The 19028-nt window shown below is 38.6% G+C and overlaps 1 protein-coding gene across 2 annotated transcripts in view; it reads right to left on the reverse strand.

The window, feature by feature from the left end:
• Positions 1-19028, reverse strand: part of MSL3 (MSL complex subunit 3) — a 47431-nt gene that overhangs the window by 8731 nt on the left and 19672 nt on the right. For both annotated transcript variants that reach the window (XM_081327331.1, XM_081327330.1), the window contains exons 5-7: positions 15200-15291; positions 4282-4404; positions 419-579 (exon numbers count right to left, since the gene is read on the reverse strand). In XM_081327331.1, coding sequence (XP_081183457.1) covers positions 419-579; positions 4282-4404; positions 15200-15291 — 376 coding nt within the window. The remainder of the gene's footprint in view (positions 1-418; positions 580-4281; positions 4405-15199; positions 15292-19028) is intronic.

A 19028-nucleotide genomic window follows, 5' to 3' on the forward strand; every position in this document is an offset into this window, starting at 1 on the left:
ATTAGAGTCATAAGTCGAAGACTACTACCTCTAATGAAGAGCATTTTAGAGATCTGTATAAGAATGATAGTCATATGTTAAAGAGTGGAACATAAGAAATGCATGTTATGTCAATAAAAAAATGATGAAAAGAAAGTTATACTACAGTGTTATGAGAATGTTGAGAATTAGGCAAATATTGTAGCTGGATGTATTTGCCTTATTAAGTGGCTATATGACTTATTTAAAAGAACACCATTATTGTCCCTTTATATAAAGTGAATGCAAAACTACAGGTAATAAATTTATTTATAAATAAATATTTATTTATAAATAAATAAATTTATTTAGCTTGCTAATATCTAATTACTTGAACTTGAAGTTAAACCTTTCATTTTAAACTCTAACATAGACACAAAATCAAATAGTGTTTGCTTACTTTTTTTCTGGTGGGATATAATGAAGATTCAGGTTGGAATGTGAAGTCATTTGATGGTGTCGGGATCTCTCATTGGCTGAAAAAGCTGCATTAATGGCAAAATGCTTTACGTATGATTCCAAGATGGTTATTATATTTGTCTGACATGGCAGTTTCACAAGCTAAATTAAAAAAAATAATAATTTACACATTTTCTGTTCATATTTCAAATAAGCATGGTACTTATACAGGCAAAATGGATTTTTTTTTAAAAAAAGTTGGACACCCCCTCACACACCTTGCAGTCAAACCTATTCTCTACTCTCTTGTGACTCCACTCACTAGCCTACAATCTGGACAAACAAGAACAAATAAGCATCATAGGAGTACAGCATATTTCCCACCCCACTAAGTTTTATTTTTCTCATTCCTTTTCAAGCCTCATGTAGCTGGCAAGACCAAGGAATCAAGAACAACAGAGATGTCAATAGGTTATACTTAAAGCCAGGGTGGAATAAACACAGAATTATGAAAACAATAACAGCAATTTTGAAGCTTCATATACTTGTCCAAGTAGTCTCTGAGAATTGGACACAATTGAATGGAAGAAAAATTATGGCTGAGTCTCGCTGGAGCAGTTTTTCCTATCTCGCTCAATAGTTGCCCTTGAATTACCTTTTTTGAAATAAACATGGAACTGACTTGACTCTAGCATTCCCACAATATCTTCTTTTTTTGGATTTTTTTATCGGTTTTTATAGGGTTAGGGGGGGTAAGGGGATGGGAATTAGGGTTAGGGTACAGGAAAGGTTGGGGGTGAGGGTTGGGGTTTCCCCCAATAACATTCAATATTTGGCAAACAGCATATTGTCTGGGTAAATATATATAAATAAAAGTAATAAAGCTAATAATTGATAATGATAGGTATAATAGATTATCATAAACAATGTTTTAAATATATAGTATTTTTCTTACTCAAATAAATTCAAAATTACATATCACATTTCTTTCTCTCTAACTCGCTTATCTAGCCACTGATAAAATTTATTCCAAGTTCTATAGTAAACTGAATGTTCTATCTCTTTAATCTCTAAAGTTTATTCATTTCTGCACAATCCAATATTTTCTTAATTAATACTTCTTCAGTCGTTAACTTTTCATTTTTCCAATATTGGGCATACATGATTCTCACTGCTGTCAATACATGTAACATTAAGTATCCGCTCTCCTTGTCATAGTTGGGACCTATCATTCCTAACAGAAACAATTCTGGTTTAAATTCTATTTGTTTTTTAATCATCTTCTCCAACCATAAGTGTATCTTAAGCCAAAACCTTTTAGCTTTAGGACATGACCACCAGATATGGTAATAAGTACCTGGTCTTTGATTACATTTCCAACACACATTTGAAGTATTTTTAAACATTTTCAGTAGTCTCACTGGTGTCATGTGCCATCTATAAAACATTTTATACAAATTTTCTTTATATGATACAGCTTTGGTTAATCTTTCTATCCCATAACTTTTCCCATTCTTCAAGCTCTATAGTATGTCCCACGTTTTTTGCCCACATTATCATTGTTTCTTTAACTTGTTCCTCCTCCATCTTTAAGTTAAGCAGAAATCTATAGAGTTTTAAAATCAGCTTTTCATCTGTTTTTAACAATATAAGATCAAGTTCTGTCTGTTCATTATAGACCCCCGTTGTTTTCACATCTTTTTCATATCTTGATTGGATTTGTAGTTATGGCCACCATGTTAGGTCAATACCTTGTTGTTGTAAGTCTTGTCTAGATTTCAATCTTCCTTCATTGTCCAGTAAGTCTTTGTATGTTACAAGTTTATCATAGTTAATTAAGTTTGGGTAAGCATAAGCTTCCATTGTTGAAAGCTATTCAGATATCTTAATATAAATTTTTTCTTTTATTTTTTCCCACTCTATGAGAAGTGCATTTCTTATAGCATAGTTCTGGAAATATCTATGCGCCTTATTCTTCCCAAACCACAGAAAGGCATGGCAGCCAATCTGCAGGTCATGCCCCTCTAGGTATAGTAGGCTTTTGTCTCTAAGTGTTATCCATTCTTTAATCCACCTTAAAATAGCTGCTTGGTAATATAATTTCCAGTTTGGGAGTCCAAATCCTCCCCTTTCTCTAACGTCCTGTAGCAATTTCACTTTAATTAGTGTTTTTTCCCCTTCCAAATAAATTTCAGTATTATGGTATTCAGTTCATCAAAGAAGGCTTTTTCTAATTTTACCAGAGTAGTTTGAAATAAAAAAAGTATTTTCAGTAAGATATTCATTTTAATTGTAGCTTTTCTCCCCAGCATTGACAGTTGGAGATTTTTTCCACTTTTCTAAGTCCAGTTTTATTTGTTTTAATAATTTTGTATAGTTGTCCTCTTTTACTGTTACACATCTTGCTGTTAAGTAAATTCCCACGTACTTAACTTTTTTAACTATTTGAAGATTTGTTCTTCTTGCAAGTTCCGTTTTCTGTTAAGTTCTTTGTCAAAATGTTAGTCTTTTCTCTATTTATTATCAGGCCTGCGACCTCACCACATTGTTCTATTCTGGCCAACAATTTCGTGCTTGTTTCCAGAGGTTCTTCCAATATAAAGACCAAGTCATAAATATAAAGACCAAGTTTCTATTCAATACTTCCAAGGTTAATATAAATATTAATGGGGATAAAGGACATCTCCGTCTTGTGCCCTTTTTAATATTAAAATTTTCTGTGTAGTCTCCATTTACGATTATTCTAGCAGTCTGTTCCCACAATTTCTTGATCCTTAAAGCTAAGACTTTAAAGGTAAATTGAACAAACTCATAGATAACAAATATATCAATGGTTATTACTCTTAGTCCTATTTCCAAGGTAAGAAATGTTCAAATATCGGTTGCAGGAAAACCACAAGCAAGAGAAGAATATGTCTTCATTTCCTGTTTGTGAGCTGTCTACAGGCAATTGGTAAGTCCATTACTGATTGCCTGTACAAACCATAAACAAAATGTTACACTAAGATGGACTTTGGCCAGAAGGGCCAGTTTTAGGTCTTCTATCATTAAATCTCAGATCAGAAAAGCTGCAATAAGAATGGAAATAAAAGGGTGAGTTCATAATTTAGAATTAACAAACAAGCTGCCTTTCTATTTTCACTAAGGGAACTGAGTTTACACTTTTCTCATATAAGTATTAGGTCCTTATTTTTTTATCTTAGTAGCCTAATTTAAAGCATGAGTATGAAGTTTCACCCTTGTTGATATATGATTGATAAGGAAATGAATTAAATACAGATAAATAAGAAATTTGATGTGCCAATACTTTGTATCAATAAACATGTTCTTTGAGGAACTTGCAAGCCTCGGAGTTCTGCTTTATTTGTCTCTGTCGGAACCATGACAATAAATCTATTTTTCCTTGACAACATCCAAGAATTTAAATGTACCAATGCTACTACTATGCCATCACAAGGCTAATGTACTCTCAGACTACCTGTGGAATAGAAAAAGCAGTCAAAACAGAGAATCCTGAAGATTTAAACTTACAGTTAATCTACTTCCTTCAAAGTCTAATAAAACAAATTGCTATTAAATTGTACTGTAGAACACCTTTTCACTAGTTTCCATATTTGCTTGCATATGCACAATTTGCCAGATATAAGACAGATTAAATTCAGTAGGATTTCCTACCAGGTGACTATATATAAGTGTACTTATATATAGTCACCTGGTAGCAAATCCTACTGAATTTGAATTTAATCTGTCTTATATCTGGCAAATTGTGCATGTGACTGCACTGTCAAATAATGTTATTTTTTGCATACAAGTGTTTAGTATTACTATATCCAATTATTTTAATTTGCATAAAATGTTTCATACCCGTTTTCGCCTGTTAATATAGTAACAATCCTCTTCAAGTTTCTTTTTCAAGATTTCAGGAATTTCAATGTTGATTGCTCTTTCTTCCATATCTCTTTTAGCATGAGTCTCTTGCTCTTCTTTCTGTATCAATATAATCAACATTACAAAAACTTGAATTTACTTATGCTACATTAAATATAATAAACTATTAGGAATTTTTAAACTGTATAATGAGGCATATATCAAAGCCTGATAAATCCTGAAATCACAAATTTGGATGTGAGAAAGGTTCCGTTGTTGATAGCCACCCTGGAATTTTTACATATATTTTAGTTTTAATTTTTTCCCATACTGTTATCAAAGCATTTCTAATATAGTGATTTTGGAAATACTTACCGTATGTATTTTATTTTTCCCTTACCACAAAAAAGCATACCACCCCAATTGTAAGTCATGTCCCCCCAAATATAACAACCTTTTATTCCTGAGAGTTATCCATTCTTTCATCCATGTTAATACAGATGCTTGATAGTACAAAGCCCACTCTGGTAGCCCAAAACCTCCATTTTCCTTAGCATCTTGCAACATTTTCATCTTTATTCTAGCTTTCTTTCCTTGCCAAACAAACTTCGAAATTAATGAATTTAAATCTTGGAAGAATTTTTTCTCAAGTTTTATTGGAATTGTTTGGAATAAAAATAAAATCTTTGGCAATATATTCATTTTAACTGTAGCAATTCTTCCTAGTATTGACAGTTGCAAATTCTTCCACTTTTCCAAGTCTAATTTTATTTGTTTCAATAGCCTTATATAGTTGTCTTCTTTTATAGTTGAGCATTTGGCTGATAAATATATACCCAAATATTTAACCTTTTTCACTATCTGTACCTCTATTGATTCTGACAATCATTTTTTTTGCTTATCTGTAAAATTCTTTACTATTATCTTAGTTTTTTCTTTATTTATTTTTAATCCCGCTATTTCTCCATACTGTTTTATCTTTCCCCATAATTTGGGAATCTTCTCCAGGGGTTCTTCCAAAATAAATACTAAATCATCAGCAAATGCTTGTAGTTTATATGTTTCACCCTTTATCCCCAACCCTTTAATTTCTGTATTTTGTCTAATATTTTTTTTATTGAAAAGTTTTAACATACAGTTTATCTTTAACAGTCCCCCCTCCCCCTCCCCTCTCCCTCCCTCCCTACCCCTCCCCCCTCCCCCCCCCCCGACTTCCCAGAACTAAATACAAGGTATAGAAAAGAAAAACAATCATAAACAACCATATACTAACAACCATAAACTCTAAAATCCATCACTCTCTAGCTTATACAGGATAATACAAATCTTAATGATATTAAATATATATAGAAAAGAAAAAAGAAAGGAAAAAAAGGAAATAAAGAAAGAAAAAGCGAAGGAAGACTTATTCAAATGCTACATGAAACTTCTTAACCCTATATTTGTTCTGGATGTACTCAACCCATTTTCTCCATTCCATAATATAACGTTCTTGCGAGTGATCTTTCAAGTAAGCCGAAATCTTTGCCATCTCTGCCAGGTCGGAAACCTTTAAAATTTTTTGTCTAATATTTTGATTTAAAACTTCCAAGGTGAAGACGAATAACAGAGGGGATAATGGGCATCCTTGCCTTGTGCCTTTTCTTATCTCAAAACTCTCAGTTCAATCTCCATTCACAATCATTTTGGCTGTCTGTTTGTTATATATTGTTTTTATCATATTTATAAAATTCTGTCCAAAGTCCATTATTTGTAGTTGGTGAATCATAAATTGCCAGGAGAGATTATCAAATGCCTTTTGGGCATCTAAGAATATTAGTGCCATTTGATTCCCTGGGTGTAGCTCATAATATTCTAATACATCTATTAACACTCTTAGATTATTTTTAATTTGTCTCTTTGGTAAAAAGCCATTTTGATCTGGATGTATAAATTAGACTAAGTATTTTTTCAGTCTCTCAGCCATTATTGAAGTAAAAATTTTATAATCCACATTGAGCAGTGAAATCGGTCTATAGTTCTTAATCTGAGTCAAATCGGAATTGTCTTTTGGTATTAGAGTAATATTTGCTTCCATCCATGTAAATGGAAGTCTAGCTTCTAATAAAAGTCCATTACAAACATCTTTCAACGGTTCACTTAGTATCTCTTGGAAGTTCTTATATAGCTCTGCTGGAAGCCCATTGGGACCTGGTGTTTTTCCATTTTTTTGTCTTTTTATGGCCTCTGATATTTCCATCATTGTAACCCTTTCATCTAACATAATTTTAAATGTCTCTGAAATCTTTGGAAGATTATTTTCTTCCAGATATTTTACAGTTTTCTGTCTTGAAATTTCCTCCTTGTCATACATTTCCTTATAGTATTCTTTGATTATCTTTTTTATTTCTTCATTTTTATATTGTAAATGACATCCAAATTTGGTAGACTTTGAAAAAATTTGGACATATAGAGATATTCTAAATACTGATGGGATATTAAAATCGAAACAAGAACTGGAAAATCAGGGTATCAACCTGTCATGGTGGGCACAGCTACAAATGCAAAATAGATATGAAAAAGATGTGAAACTGTATGGGTTTTATAAAGAACAAACTGTATTTGATAAAATATTGTTAACTTCTGATGAGAAACTAAGAAAATGTATAATTTTTTGTTAACTTTGGAGATGGAAAGTGAACAAACTAAAGAAACAATGACAAGGTGGGCAAAAAACTTTGGTTATAATATAGAACTAGAAAAATGGCAAAAATTATGGGAGAGAAATTATAAATTGACAATGTCAACTTCATATAAAGAAAATCTATATAAAATGTTTTATAGATGGCACCTGCCACCAGCAAGATTAGCGAAAATGTTTAAAAATATGTCAGATAGATGTTGGAAATGTAAACATAATTCAGGCACGTATTATCATATCTGGTGGACATGTGGTAAAGCAAAGGCTTATTGGGAAAAAATACATGCTTGGTTAGAAAAAATGTTGGGAGAACATGTATTATTTAATCCTGAACTTTTTCTGTTACGTATAATACCAGAAAAGATTAATAAACAAAGTTTATATTTGGTTCTACACATTACCACAGCAGCAAGAATAACCTTCGTGCAATACTGGAAAAATGAAGGAATACCACCAGAGGAAGAAGTAATTAAAAAAATGCTCCGGAATGCACCGGAGATGGACAGATTAACTATGAGATTGAAAGATAAAGAAGAAACAGAATACTACCAAACCTGGGAGTCATTCTACAAATGGCTAGAGGAAAGAACCAAAGATTAGGACTTGACTATGTATTAACACTTTTGAACCCAGACTGCACACTGGTTGAAAAATTAACATATGTATGTAAGGAAAAAAGAACTAATAAAATCTATAAAAAAATCCTGAAATCACAAGGACCTGTTACGGATCAAGGCAAAGAGAAACATCCAAAAAGTCCAATTCTGATCTATATCTTGGTACTTTGGAATAATGTATATCTCAGTGCTTTTACAAAATCTACGTTCTTTTCAGTCTCCTTCCCAATTATCCTTAGCATGGAATTTGCCTTTTTCGCAGCTATGAGTCAACATCCTTACTGATCTTACTGCAACTCATTTTCCTGGTTAGTTACAAATAGCAATCTAATTTGCTAAATGCCCCGTAAACTTCCTCTAATGCCTTTGAAAAGAAACTTTATCAAAGTGTTGTTGAAAGGTATGTAATGGTCATCCCCCTCTAGGTTCATCATCATCATCATCATCATCATCATCATCATCATCATCATCATCATCAAATCCTCCAGAAGGTTGATGAAGCAGGATTCACATTACAAGATCAAAGCCAATTTTCCTTCCAGCAATTCTTATTCTTCTATGTGTTTAATTTTTTTAGTAATTTTTTAATTAATGTTCTAACAATTTGTTCAGAAAAGTTAGTTGGTCATCACGTAACTTTCCTATCTCCCTGCATCTCCTTGCCTTTTTAAAGAGCAGGTAATATACTCCAATTCAACTCAATATATCAACTATGCAATATGTAAAATGCAAACTGTCTAGAGGGCTTCTGAGTTTTTCTTTGTTTTATTGGACAATGGATATGTCTGAACCCTGTCTGTCTATGGGCATAGGGATTCCTGTTCTTTTTGGATTCTGCCATTTCTCTGGCAGAAGGGGAAGCTTGAGGTTGTTACAGTGTATTTCCTTTGCTTTGTTCCTTGTTCTATCCTCTTTGATGTTTCTTTCTCGGGGTGAGAATGGAATGTGCCTTGGGCCATCTGCCCAATTGAACCATCCAGATGGACGGTTGGGTGGAGTTTTCATTGACTCTTTTGACATTGATTTGCGTGGGAAACCCTCAGATCCTGCCTTCTACTACTGCTATCAATACCTTCCAATAAAAGTTCCTTTTGAGATGATGTCCATTTCAAGAGTTCTGCTTTCTTCCTTACATTAGGCAGGATCTGCAAAGTGGTCAACCTGGAGGGAAAACCCCTACTGTGGAGACTGTGCAAAGGATGTTGAACCATGGCGGTGAGAGAGGAGAAAGCAACCTCTGCGGGGAAGCTCTTCTCAAGGTTGGCCTGAGCGGCAACAGCTCAAATTCCTCCAGCTTGTCTGATGAAGTCATGACCAGAGAAAGTTGGGAAAAGTCGAGATGGTCAATTAGCATGGGGAAAAAGGAAGAATGGGAAGTGAAAGCCAGAAAGGTGACCCCCAAGGTAGCCATCAACTGGGATGGAAGCGAGAGATGGAGAGGTCACTCAACCTCAGCAAAGAGGATAATGAGAGACCAACCAGGTCTGATCGCTTCCTTAAACAAGCCATCAGCCTGATGGTGGAAGCTTTCAAGACACTTAAGGAGGAGGAAGAAGACCCCTGCCGAGATTCAGTGGTGCCAAGACTGGTAGAGGAGGAATGCTGGGAGGGTGAGTTGGCAAACCCTGGCCCCTCTACCAGTGCCTCAGAAACTATCGAAGTAATGGCTGCAGCAGCCAAACCAGCACAGGTCACCCCAGCTGGGGGAGACAGGCGCCAAACAAGACAAAGGAGGACCCACCAGCTTGACTGGATGGTTCCACTCTTGGGATTAAAATACGACGGGGCGCCTCAGCAGTTGGGATTTTTCCTAGCCCATGTCCTCAGTTACATGGAGGAATACAGGCAAGATATCCCCAGCGACAGAAGACAGGTCAAGGTAGTAACCATGGCCCTGGAGGGAGCAGCTGCTCGGTGGATGGTGACCCTGCATAATGCCAATGCCCCTGAGCTCCAAAACTTCAATCAATTCATGGCTACCCTGAGGCAGAGGTTCGAGGACCCCTTAGCTGACCAGAAAGCCAGAGAATGCATCAAAAGGTGAGGCAAGGTCGTTGCCCAGTAGACGAGTATATGGAGGAGTTTAGAGACTTGGCATGCTGCCTCAATTGGCCAGAAGAAGTCTTAATGGGCCATTTCAAAGACCGGCTGAATGATGATCTGTACCACGCATCCTGGGGAGATCCGGATCACCTGCACGACTGGTGTATCCTGGCCAATCGACAAAGCCCAAAGTCAGCAACACCTGGGACATACTGGAGATGCTCCCCTCCCAGAGGGAAAACAAGAGGTGACAAAACTCCCACCGCAGCACCATGTTCAACGGCCTGCTTCAAGTGTGGTAAAGAGGGATACCGGGCTGCCCATATGCAAGCCTGACCGGTCTGGTGGAGGCAAGCCTGGGAAGATTCCTCAATGACCCAGGGAGACTGCCATGAAAAGCGCTGAGGTCATTGAGGTCCAGTTCCCCAGAATCCCTGGGGAAGGAACTCCGGCTCCGACAGGAAAACCACCCAACTGCCAGCGACTCCGAGGACGAACCCCTGGTAAGTGGACCCATTGCACCCCTCACCAGAACAATAGAACTGTTAAGTCCAGGGATGCTGAGAAAAGTAACTCTGAAGGTGTTGCACCACTGCTTAATAAGCCCAACCTTAGTGGAAAATCTAGGGATTCTGGTGAGGAGGCTGAAGAAACCAATTTCATTTGGCCAGTTAGATGAGCATCTCAGGAGGTGTCCCAGCCACCCTTGCTACGCTGCCAGTCCAGCTCACAATGGGGGATCATACAGAGACTTTGACTTTTATAGTGACCCCTGGTATGGAGCAGCCCCTAATATTGGGGATGACAGGGTTCAGGAAGTGGAATCCAAAGTGGACTGGAGGACTGGAGAGTTGTGATTTGCAAAAGAGAGGCCCACTGTATGGGGGGGGACCCACAAAACAAAGAGGAAAGAAGCTCCAGAGCTGGTAGCAACTGCAAAAGATCGGGGGTTGGAAACAGTACCCAAGGAATACTGGGATCTAGCTGAGGTGTTCAGTGAAGAGCGGTCCAACGATCTATCCCCCCATCGGCCCACTGACTGTGCCATTGAGATCCTACCGGGAGCCAAATTGCCTAAGCCCAAAATGTATTCCATGACTCCCTGGGAGCTGGAAGAGTTACAGAAATTTATAGAGAAAATTTTGGCGCGAGGTTTCATACAGCTGGCAAGACCAAAAACTGTGGCCCCGGTGCTGTTCTGTGAAAAGAAAGATGGATCTCTTTGCCTCTACATGGACTATAGATCTTTGAAAATGGTGTGCGAAAACAATATCTATCTCTTACTGCTAATGAAGGACCTGTTGGCCCACCTAGCAAAGGGGAAGATATTCTTGAAATTAAGACATATGGGAGGCATATTACTGGGTTAGGTTCAAGGAAGGAGACGAATGGAAGACAGTCTTTAACTGCCCACTTGGGTGTTTCCAATTCAGGGTGCTCCTGTTTGGACTGCAGGGAGCGCCAGCAGTGTTCATGCAACTGATAAATGAGGTCCTTCAGGAGCACATTTACAAAGGGGTTCTCGTGTATTTGGTGACATCTTAATTTTCACCAAAACAAAAGAAGAGCATACCAAACTAGTCAGAGCATTTCTAAATAAAATGCTGGCTGCCTGGCTTTACACCAAACTATCAAAGTGTGAGTTCGATAAGGAAAAAATTGGCTATTTGGCATATCGCATATCCCATAATGGGTAGAGATGGACCCAGAAAAGGCCCGGGCAGTGCTAGAATGGGTACCACCACGCACAAGGAGGCAGTTGCAAAGTTTCCTGGGGTTTGCTAACTTCTACCGACAATTCATCCCCTTTTGCACAAATAGCACTCCCCATTACCAATTTACTAAAATCGAAGGGGGAGGGCAAGCCAAAACCTAGTCAGCCCCTAAAATGGACTATGGAGTATCAAGCTGTGTTTGAGAAACTAAAGAGACTTTTCTTAGCCAAGCTGGTCCTAAAGCACCCAGACACAAAAAAAACCTTTTGTCATTCAGGCAGACGGTAGTGATGTAGCAGTAGGCGCAGTACTGCTCCAAGAAAACCAAGAGGGCCAGTTACAACCTTGTGCCTACACATCGAGAAAACTCTCAGAAACTGAAGGAGGTGGACAGTGTGGGAAAAGGAAGCCTATGCCGTGCGCTGGGCCCTCCTCACATGGAGGCATTTCCTGGAAGGAAATAAAAACCTTTTCCAGGTATGGACTGATCACAAAAATCTGGAAGCTTTAAAAACCCCAAGGAAACTGTCCCCCAAACAGGCAAGGTGGTCCCAACACTTCCACCAATTTAACTTCACTATCAAATACCTGCCTGGGGGAAAGAACTTCCTAGCCAACGCCTTATCATGGCTGCCACAATATAATAGTACAAAAACAGAGCTGGTGAATCCTCTCATGTCTTCTAAGCAGTTAGTGGCTCCAGTAAGCACAAGGGCACAAGCAAAAAATTCAAAACCCCTAGACCACGCAGCAGGAATAGAGTTCAGACAAGCTCTGGAAACGGATGAATGGTTGCTGAGTCATAAAAAACTCTGCTCAAGGGATGACGGGCTGCCATGGATGAAGGGCAAGCTATATGTGCCCAAAGCCTAAAATTCATACAACACTGTCATGACTCAAAGATAGCTGGACACTGGAGTTCGTGAAGATGCTTCATTTAGTGAAGAGGCAGTTCTGGTGGCCATCCATAAAGAAAGACATTGAAAGCCATGTGGCTAGTTGCCCCATTTGTGCAGCTGACAAATGGAGGCAAGGCAAAACATCAGGCCTATTACAGGTGGTAGTGAGCCCATCAGCACCTTGACAAGAGATTTCCATGGACTTTATTGTGGAGCTACCAGAGATTGCAGGAAACACGGTCATTTGGGTTATGATAGACCTATTCTCCAAGCAGGTGCGCTTCATCCCATTCCCTAAAATTCCCACAGCTAAGACGCTAGCAAAAATGTTTGTACAGCATATGTACCGATTGCATGGAGCTCTGCAATGCATAATTTTGGACAGGGGGTGCAATTTACCTTAGAGTACCGGAGAGCCTTTTCAGACCTCCTGGGTACTGCTCAGGGCCTGTCATCTAATCATCATCCGCAAATGAATGGTAGGACACTATTGGAACAATATTTAAGATGCTTTATTAATTATCAACAAGACAATTGGACCGATCTGTTTCCTTTCGCGGAAGTAGCTTTCAGTAACGCTATTCACTCCAGCAGAGGTTATAACCCATTCCAGGTCACAATAAGACAAAGCTTCAACCCAGTGCCCGAGTTGCTGGTCAACGAACCCACCATCCCCTCACCCAAGAAATGGATTGCACAGCACCAAAATAAGTGGTCGATAGAACCATGTCTGTCTATGGGCATGGGGATTCCTGTTTTTTTCAAGTTCTGCCATTTCTCTGGGGGGAGGGGGAACTTGGGGTTGCTACAGTGTATTTCCTTTGCTTTGTTCCTTACTCTATCCTCTTTGATGTTTCTTTCTCGGGGTGTGCCTCCAGCCATCTATCTTATCTCTGAACAGAAGAAGAGACATGGAGACTTAACAGCCTTGGAAGCAGTGCCTTATCGCTCTGTTCCCACATTTTCACACCTGCGGATTGGTCCATTGGAGTTTTCATTGACACTTTTGACATTGATTCATGCGGGAAACCCTCAGATCCTGCCTTCTACTACTACTTTCAACACCTTCCAATAAAAGTTCCTTTTGAGATGTCCATTTCAAGAGTTCTGCTTTCTTGGGAGGCTTAATTGAGGCAGGTCCTTACAGGATATCAGTAACCCGGTCATTTCTTTTAAGAATTCTTGTCTAGATCTAGGGTCATAGATTAGGGTTAGGAATTTTCCAAAGTTCTGGATCCAGCCCCAAATCAAAAGTTGTAATACCCATGTTCCCCTGAAAATAAGACCGGGTCTTATATTTATGTTTGGTCCAAAAGACCCATTAGGGCTTATTTTCGGGAGATGTCTTATTTTTCCATGTACAGGAGGCGGCTAGTGCACGGGGACCGAAGGCATCCAGCAGCAGCCGCAGCTCACTAGCCCCTTGCCCAGCACACTCTGGGGATGCGAAGCCTGTGCAGCGCTGGTAAGTGGGAGCGCTGCTACCAGTAGGCGGGCCACTGCTGGTCACGCATGGCCGGCTGCCCACTTTGCTTGTGGCCACAATGGGGCAGAAGGCCATGCCATGAGGTGAGGCAAAGCAAGTGGCAAGGGGATTGAACTGCCCCATGTAACCACTCACCTCAGGGCCCCCGCAGCCAGATCACCCACACCCTGCCACCTGCCTCACCTCACAGAGGCACCAACAGCAGCAGCCCTGTCCAGCAGGAGCCCACATGGCTGCCTACCCACTCCGTCCCACCATCTGGTTGCTCATGTCTGCAACAGGGCAGGGAGCTCATGGTGGTGGCACCAGTGCGTGGCCTCCTGCCATATTGCAGCCATGAGCAACCAGACAGTGGGAATGGGTGGACGGGTGGCTTGTGCTGGATGGGGCTGCTGACAGTGCCACCGCCATGAGGCGAGGCAGGTGGTAGGGCGTGGGTGGCCTGGCTGCAGGGGCCTGAGGTGCACGGGTGTGGGGCACGTGGGGCAGCTCCACTCACCACTTGCCTCGCCTCACCTTGTGGCAGCGGCACTAGCCTGCTGGACGTGCAGCACAGCTGCCTGCTGCTTTGCAGCCATGGGTAAGCAGACGGTGGGACAGAATTGGCGGGCGGCCAGCCATGCAGGCTCTTAACTGGGGCTTATTTTGGGGGGTAGGGCTTATATTAGGCTCACACTAAAAATCATGTTGGGGCTTATTTTCTGGTTGGGTCTTATTTTTGGGGAAACACGGTAAATATACATATTCCATAATGCAAATTTGAACTGACATTAGATAATAAACATTGCCTTATGGAGAAAAATCTTCATATATTTGTAATTTCAAACTAAAATTACTAAGACTTTTTTTACAGATAATTCTTGACTTACAACCACAATTATCTGGAATTTTGGGTGTAAGTCATTTGATCATAAGTTGAATTAAGTGACTGGACTTCGTTTAATTATTGTTTTTATGATAGTCCTTAACTGAATCACTGTAGTTGTTAAGCAAATCACATAGCTAAGCAAATCATATGATTAGTCATAAGTTCAAATCCAGCTTATGCAATAGGCATTTTTGCCATGACTGTAGGATACTGCAGCTGGTTGTCATGTGACCACAGAACACTGTGAGCCAATAATTTTGAGGACTGTTCATAATATTGAGTCTATCATAAACTGGAACAATCACTAATCAATTGGTTGTAAGTCAAGGATAACCTGTAGTTCTGACTAATTTAACAACTTACTATCACATTTTAACCCAAATGTTATAATGTCTCTATATTAACCTATATTTTTAACAATATACTTCTGAACCTGAAAATGTTTTATAAAATCATATGATTTATTGAGACTTGTTTTATAAAACAAAGGTACTTTTAACAGTTTCCTTTTTTGCTCACCAGCATCTGTATAGCTTAATTAACCACTCTAAAATTATTATTCTTTCTTTATTCTTAAATTGTTTTGACAAAATTTATATAAACATACCATTTCTATCTTTTCATCAACGTCACTTTCTTCACTCTTTAGCTCCTCTTCTGTTCCTTCATCACTATCATCATCATCAGAACTACTTATAGCTGTTTAAAAAAGAAATGAATTACCTTTCACATTTGTCACAATGTAATATTTAACAGAGTGATATTTGACAAACAGAAGTTAAATTTCAAAATCAAAATAGCATATTAACTAGAGGTTCTAACTGAATTACACAATTTAAACAAACCACAAAAAATGTTTAGGCTATTTAGTTCAAAATAAATAATAGGAATTGGAAGTCTACCTCTTCCAAGATGTAGATGTTATGGAATTTGAATTGGTTTCATGGGAGTATCATATTGGGCACCACTTTACTGTGATTTTGAAGCATTTTTAATGACTGAAGCATTAGACAGGTATGACAAATTACTTACATCTTGTAAGATTATTTGAGATTCTTTTGAGCTTGTGGAGCAGGCAGGAAGCAGGTGGGCTCTTCTAGAGCATGAGCTCTGCTTTCTGCAAGCTGGATCAATGAATTGTGTGGATGAACAATATGTGGTTAACTTGGGAGATGGTAAAAATTTAAGAAAGGGATAGTGCCATTGGTCTTGAAAACATTGATTACATAATCATTTCTAAACAGATCATCTCTTGATCCAACCATGCAATATCCTGGTCAATGTCCAATCTTTTCAATATGGTTTCAGACTTGATCTGGAAGGGAAACAACACTGGGCACCATTGTGAGTAATGATCTGTATCTGGAGGGAGGGAACTGCATTCCTTCTGGTTTCACTGGCATTTGATACTATCGATCATGCTATCCTAATAGAAAGCCTACAGCATTTAAGCACTGCAAACACTGTTTTCTTTTGATTCCACTCCTTCTTTAGCAGGTAGCTTTAGTTACTAAGGATGAGGAAAGTAGTTGTTCCAACATGAAACAGAACACAATAGAATAGAACAGAACAGAATAGAATCTGGAAGGGACTTTGGAGGCCTTCTAGTCCAGCCTCCTGCTTAAGCAGGAGAACCTATACCATCTCAGACAAGTGACTGTCTAGCCTCTTTTTAAAAATCTCCAGTGATGGAACGCCCACAATTTCTGGGATCAAGCTATTCCACTGGTTTATTGTCCTCACCTTCAGGAAGTTTCTCTTTAATTCCAGGTTGCTTCTCTCTTTGATCAGTTTCCAAATATTGTTTCTTGTCCTGCCCTCTGGTGCTCTGGTGAATAATGTGACCCCTTCTTCTTTGCGGCAACACCCTGAAATACTGGAATTCTGCTACCATGTCTCCCCTATTTCTTCTTTTCTTTAATTAGCCAAACCCAAGCCCTGCAGCCATTCTTCATATGTTTTAGTCTCCAGGCCTTTGATCATCTTAGTTTCTCTTCCCTGAATTATTTCCAAACACTCAATATCTTTTTTGTGATATAGTCACCAAAACTGGCTGCAGTATTCCAGGTGTGGTCTTACTAGGGATTTATAAAACGATATTAACACCTTGCGTGATCTTGATTCTATGCCTCCGTTTAGCCAACCCAGGATTGTATTAGCTTTTTTGGCGGCTGCTGGACATTGGTGGCTCATGGTTAAGTGCTCGTCTACTAGGACTCCAAGGTCCCTCTCATAGTTACTGTTTTTAAGCCAGGTCTCACCCAATCTGTACTTGTACCTTTGATTTTTCCTGCCTAAATGTAAAACTTTGCTTTTCTCCACATTGAAACTCATTTTGTTGGATAGGGCCCATTGTTCAAGTTTGTCAAGATTTTTTTGGATGCTGAGTTTGTCTTCTGGGGTGTTGGCTACTCCTGCCAGTTTGGTGTCATCTGCAAATTTAATGAGTTCCCCTTCAATTCCCTCATCTAAGTCATTTATGAAGATATTGAAGAGTACTGGACCTAAGATGGAACCTTGTGGTACCTCACTGCTTACTTCCCTGCCAAGTGGATGTAGTGCTGTTGAGGACTACTCATTGAGTTCAGTTTGCCAGCCAGCTACAGATCTATCTGGTGGTAATGTTTTCTATTCTACCTTTTTCTAGCTCACCAAAGACTTACCATACATAGGAACCCACTACAGAAGAAATCCATTAGTTTGGGACAAGTTATCATCAGTATGTTAATAACAAGGGCAATTCAGAAATAAATCTCCGTTTGAGCATGTGTGAGAAATAAGAGGGGGATAGCAATTTCCATCCTATGGTGCCATGTACAGTAGTTCAGTAGGCAGTGAGGAGCGGAAGAAGGAGCCTGTGTTGCAGTTGACTCATCTGCTAGATCAATTGAAAATGAACTCTGCCATAGAAAATCCCGCCAAATGTGAAGATGCCAAAGGAGTACTTTAGTGAAGTTCATGGTTCAACCATCAAGTCTATTGTGAAACGTTATGAAAACTCAGATGAGCCATCCATAACAAGCGTTGCAGCATGCTGACTTCCGTTGTGGTGTTGGTTCATGATAATGCTCATCCACACACCACTAGACACACCCAAGAACTTTTGAAGAAGTTCCATTAGGACATTTTTGGTTTTTTTTATATTATTTTATTAGTTTTCCAATATTTACAATAATATCTTTAAAAAGCAACGTGGTGTCCGAGTTACAATAGTTCCATTTCAGACTACATATTGTTACAAATCTCCACGTTATTATAACCAATGCTTCCTCTCTCTTTTTTCTTCAATATATACTATCTCTTATCTAAATTAACATATTTCTTATTGCTATCCATCAATCATTTAATAGTTTATTTTATTTTATTTTTTTGAATATATATCCATCAATCTTTTAGTATATTTCATATTTTAACATCCCATCTTTAAAACATCAAACACCTTATCTATTTTTTCTAGCTTTAATTTTACATTGATATTAAAATTAAAAACGTTTAAGATTTCTCAATTTCGTATTACTAAATAACCTCTTTTTCCTTTATACAATTCTCTTCAATACCTAGTAATGTAATCCAGTTCTCATTTATCTCATTTCCATATCTATATCAATTATACAATATTTAAAATAGTAGTCATTAAGATACAAATCGCAAGGAAAAAAAAGAAAAAGAAAAAGAAGAAAAAAAAGAAAAGAGGACAATAAAATATTCTTGTTTCTCATTAACCAAAATTTGTTCCATTTTAATATTCAATACATCCTTCGTATCTCTGCATCCAAATATTAGTAACATTCTATCATTCTTAGCATATATACATCTTAACCCATATCATTTAGAAAAACTCAATATTTCAATGTTAATATTCATACATTTGTATTTTGTTTTTTTATTATTTTTTTATTAGTTAATCAATATTTTTATCTACTCATCAAAACATTCTCGTAATCCCAGTACCATCCTGTCTATTTTAATATTATCTATTTCAGGCCTCTTAAAAATGTTCATATTTCTTCAATCTTATTCTTGCTTTCTTCCTTTGCCATGTCATTTTACGCTTCTTTGCCTCAGGGTCATCAAAGCATTCTTGTATTACTATATCATATTGATGTGGACCCTCAGGCTCCACCTTGTTGTGATTCAGGGTCAGCCTGTGGGTTCGGGAGTTGGGTCGGACGACTCAGAGGAGGAGGGGGGTGTTGAATAGCTTGCTGAGGGGATTGGACAGCTTGATGAGAGCCCCCAGCAAGGCCCCTCTCATCTGGTCACGATGCAGACCCAGCTGTGTGAGCCTGACAGCGTGGATGAAGATGACCCACAGCTGGCCCTGTTCAAGGACGCCCAACGCAGGAGGCAGTCAGTCAGGAGTAAACAGAGGAAGGCAATGGGGCACCTGGGAAGGAGGCACAGAGAGGCCACGCCCTGAACTGTATTTAAGGGGA

The sequence above is a fragment of the Vipera berus genome (assembly GCF_964194415.1).
Source record: "Vipera berus genome assembly, chromosome: 4".
Lineage (NCBI taxonomy): Eukaryota > Metazoa > Chordata > Lepidosauria > Squamata > Viperidae > Vipera > Vipera berus.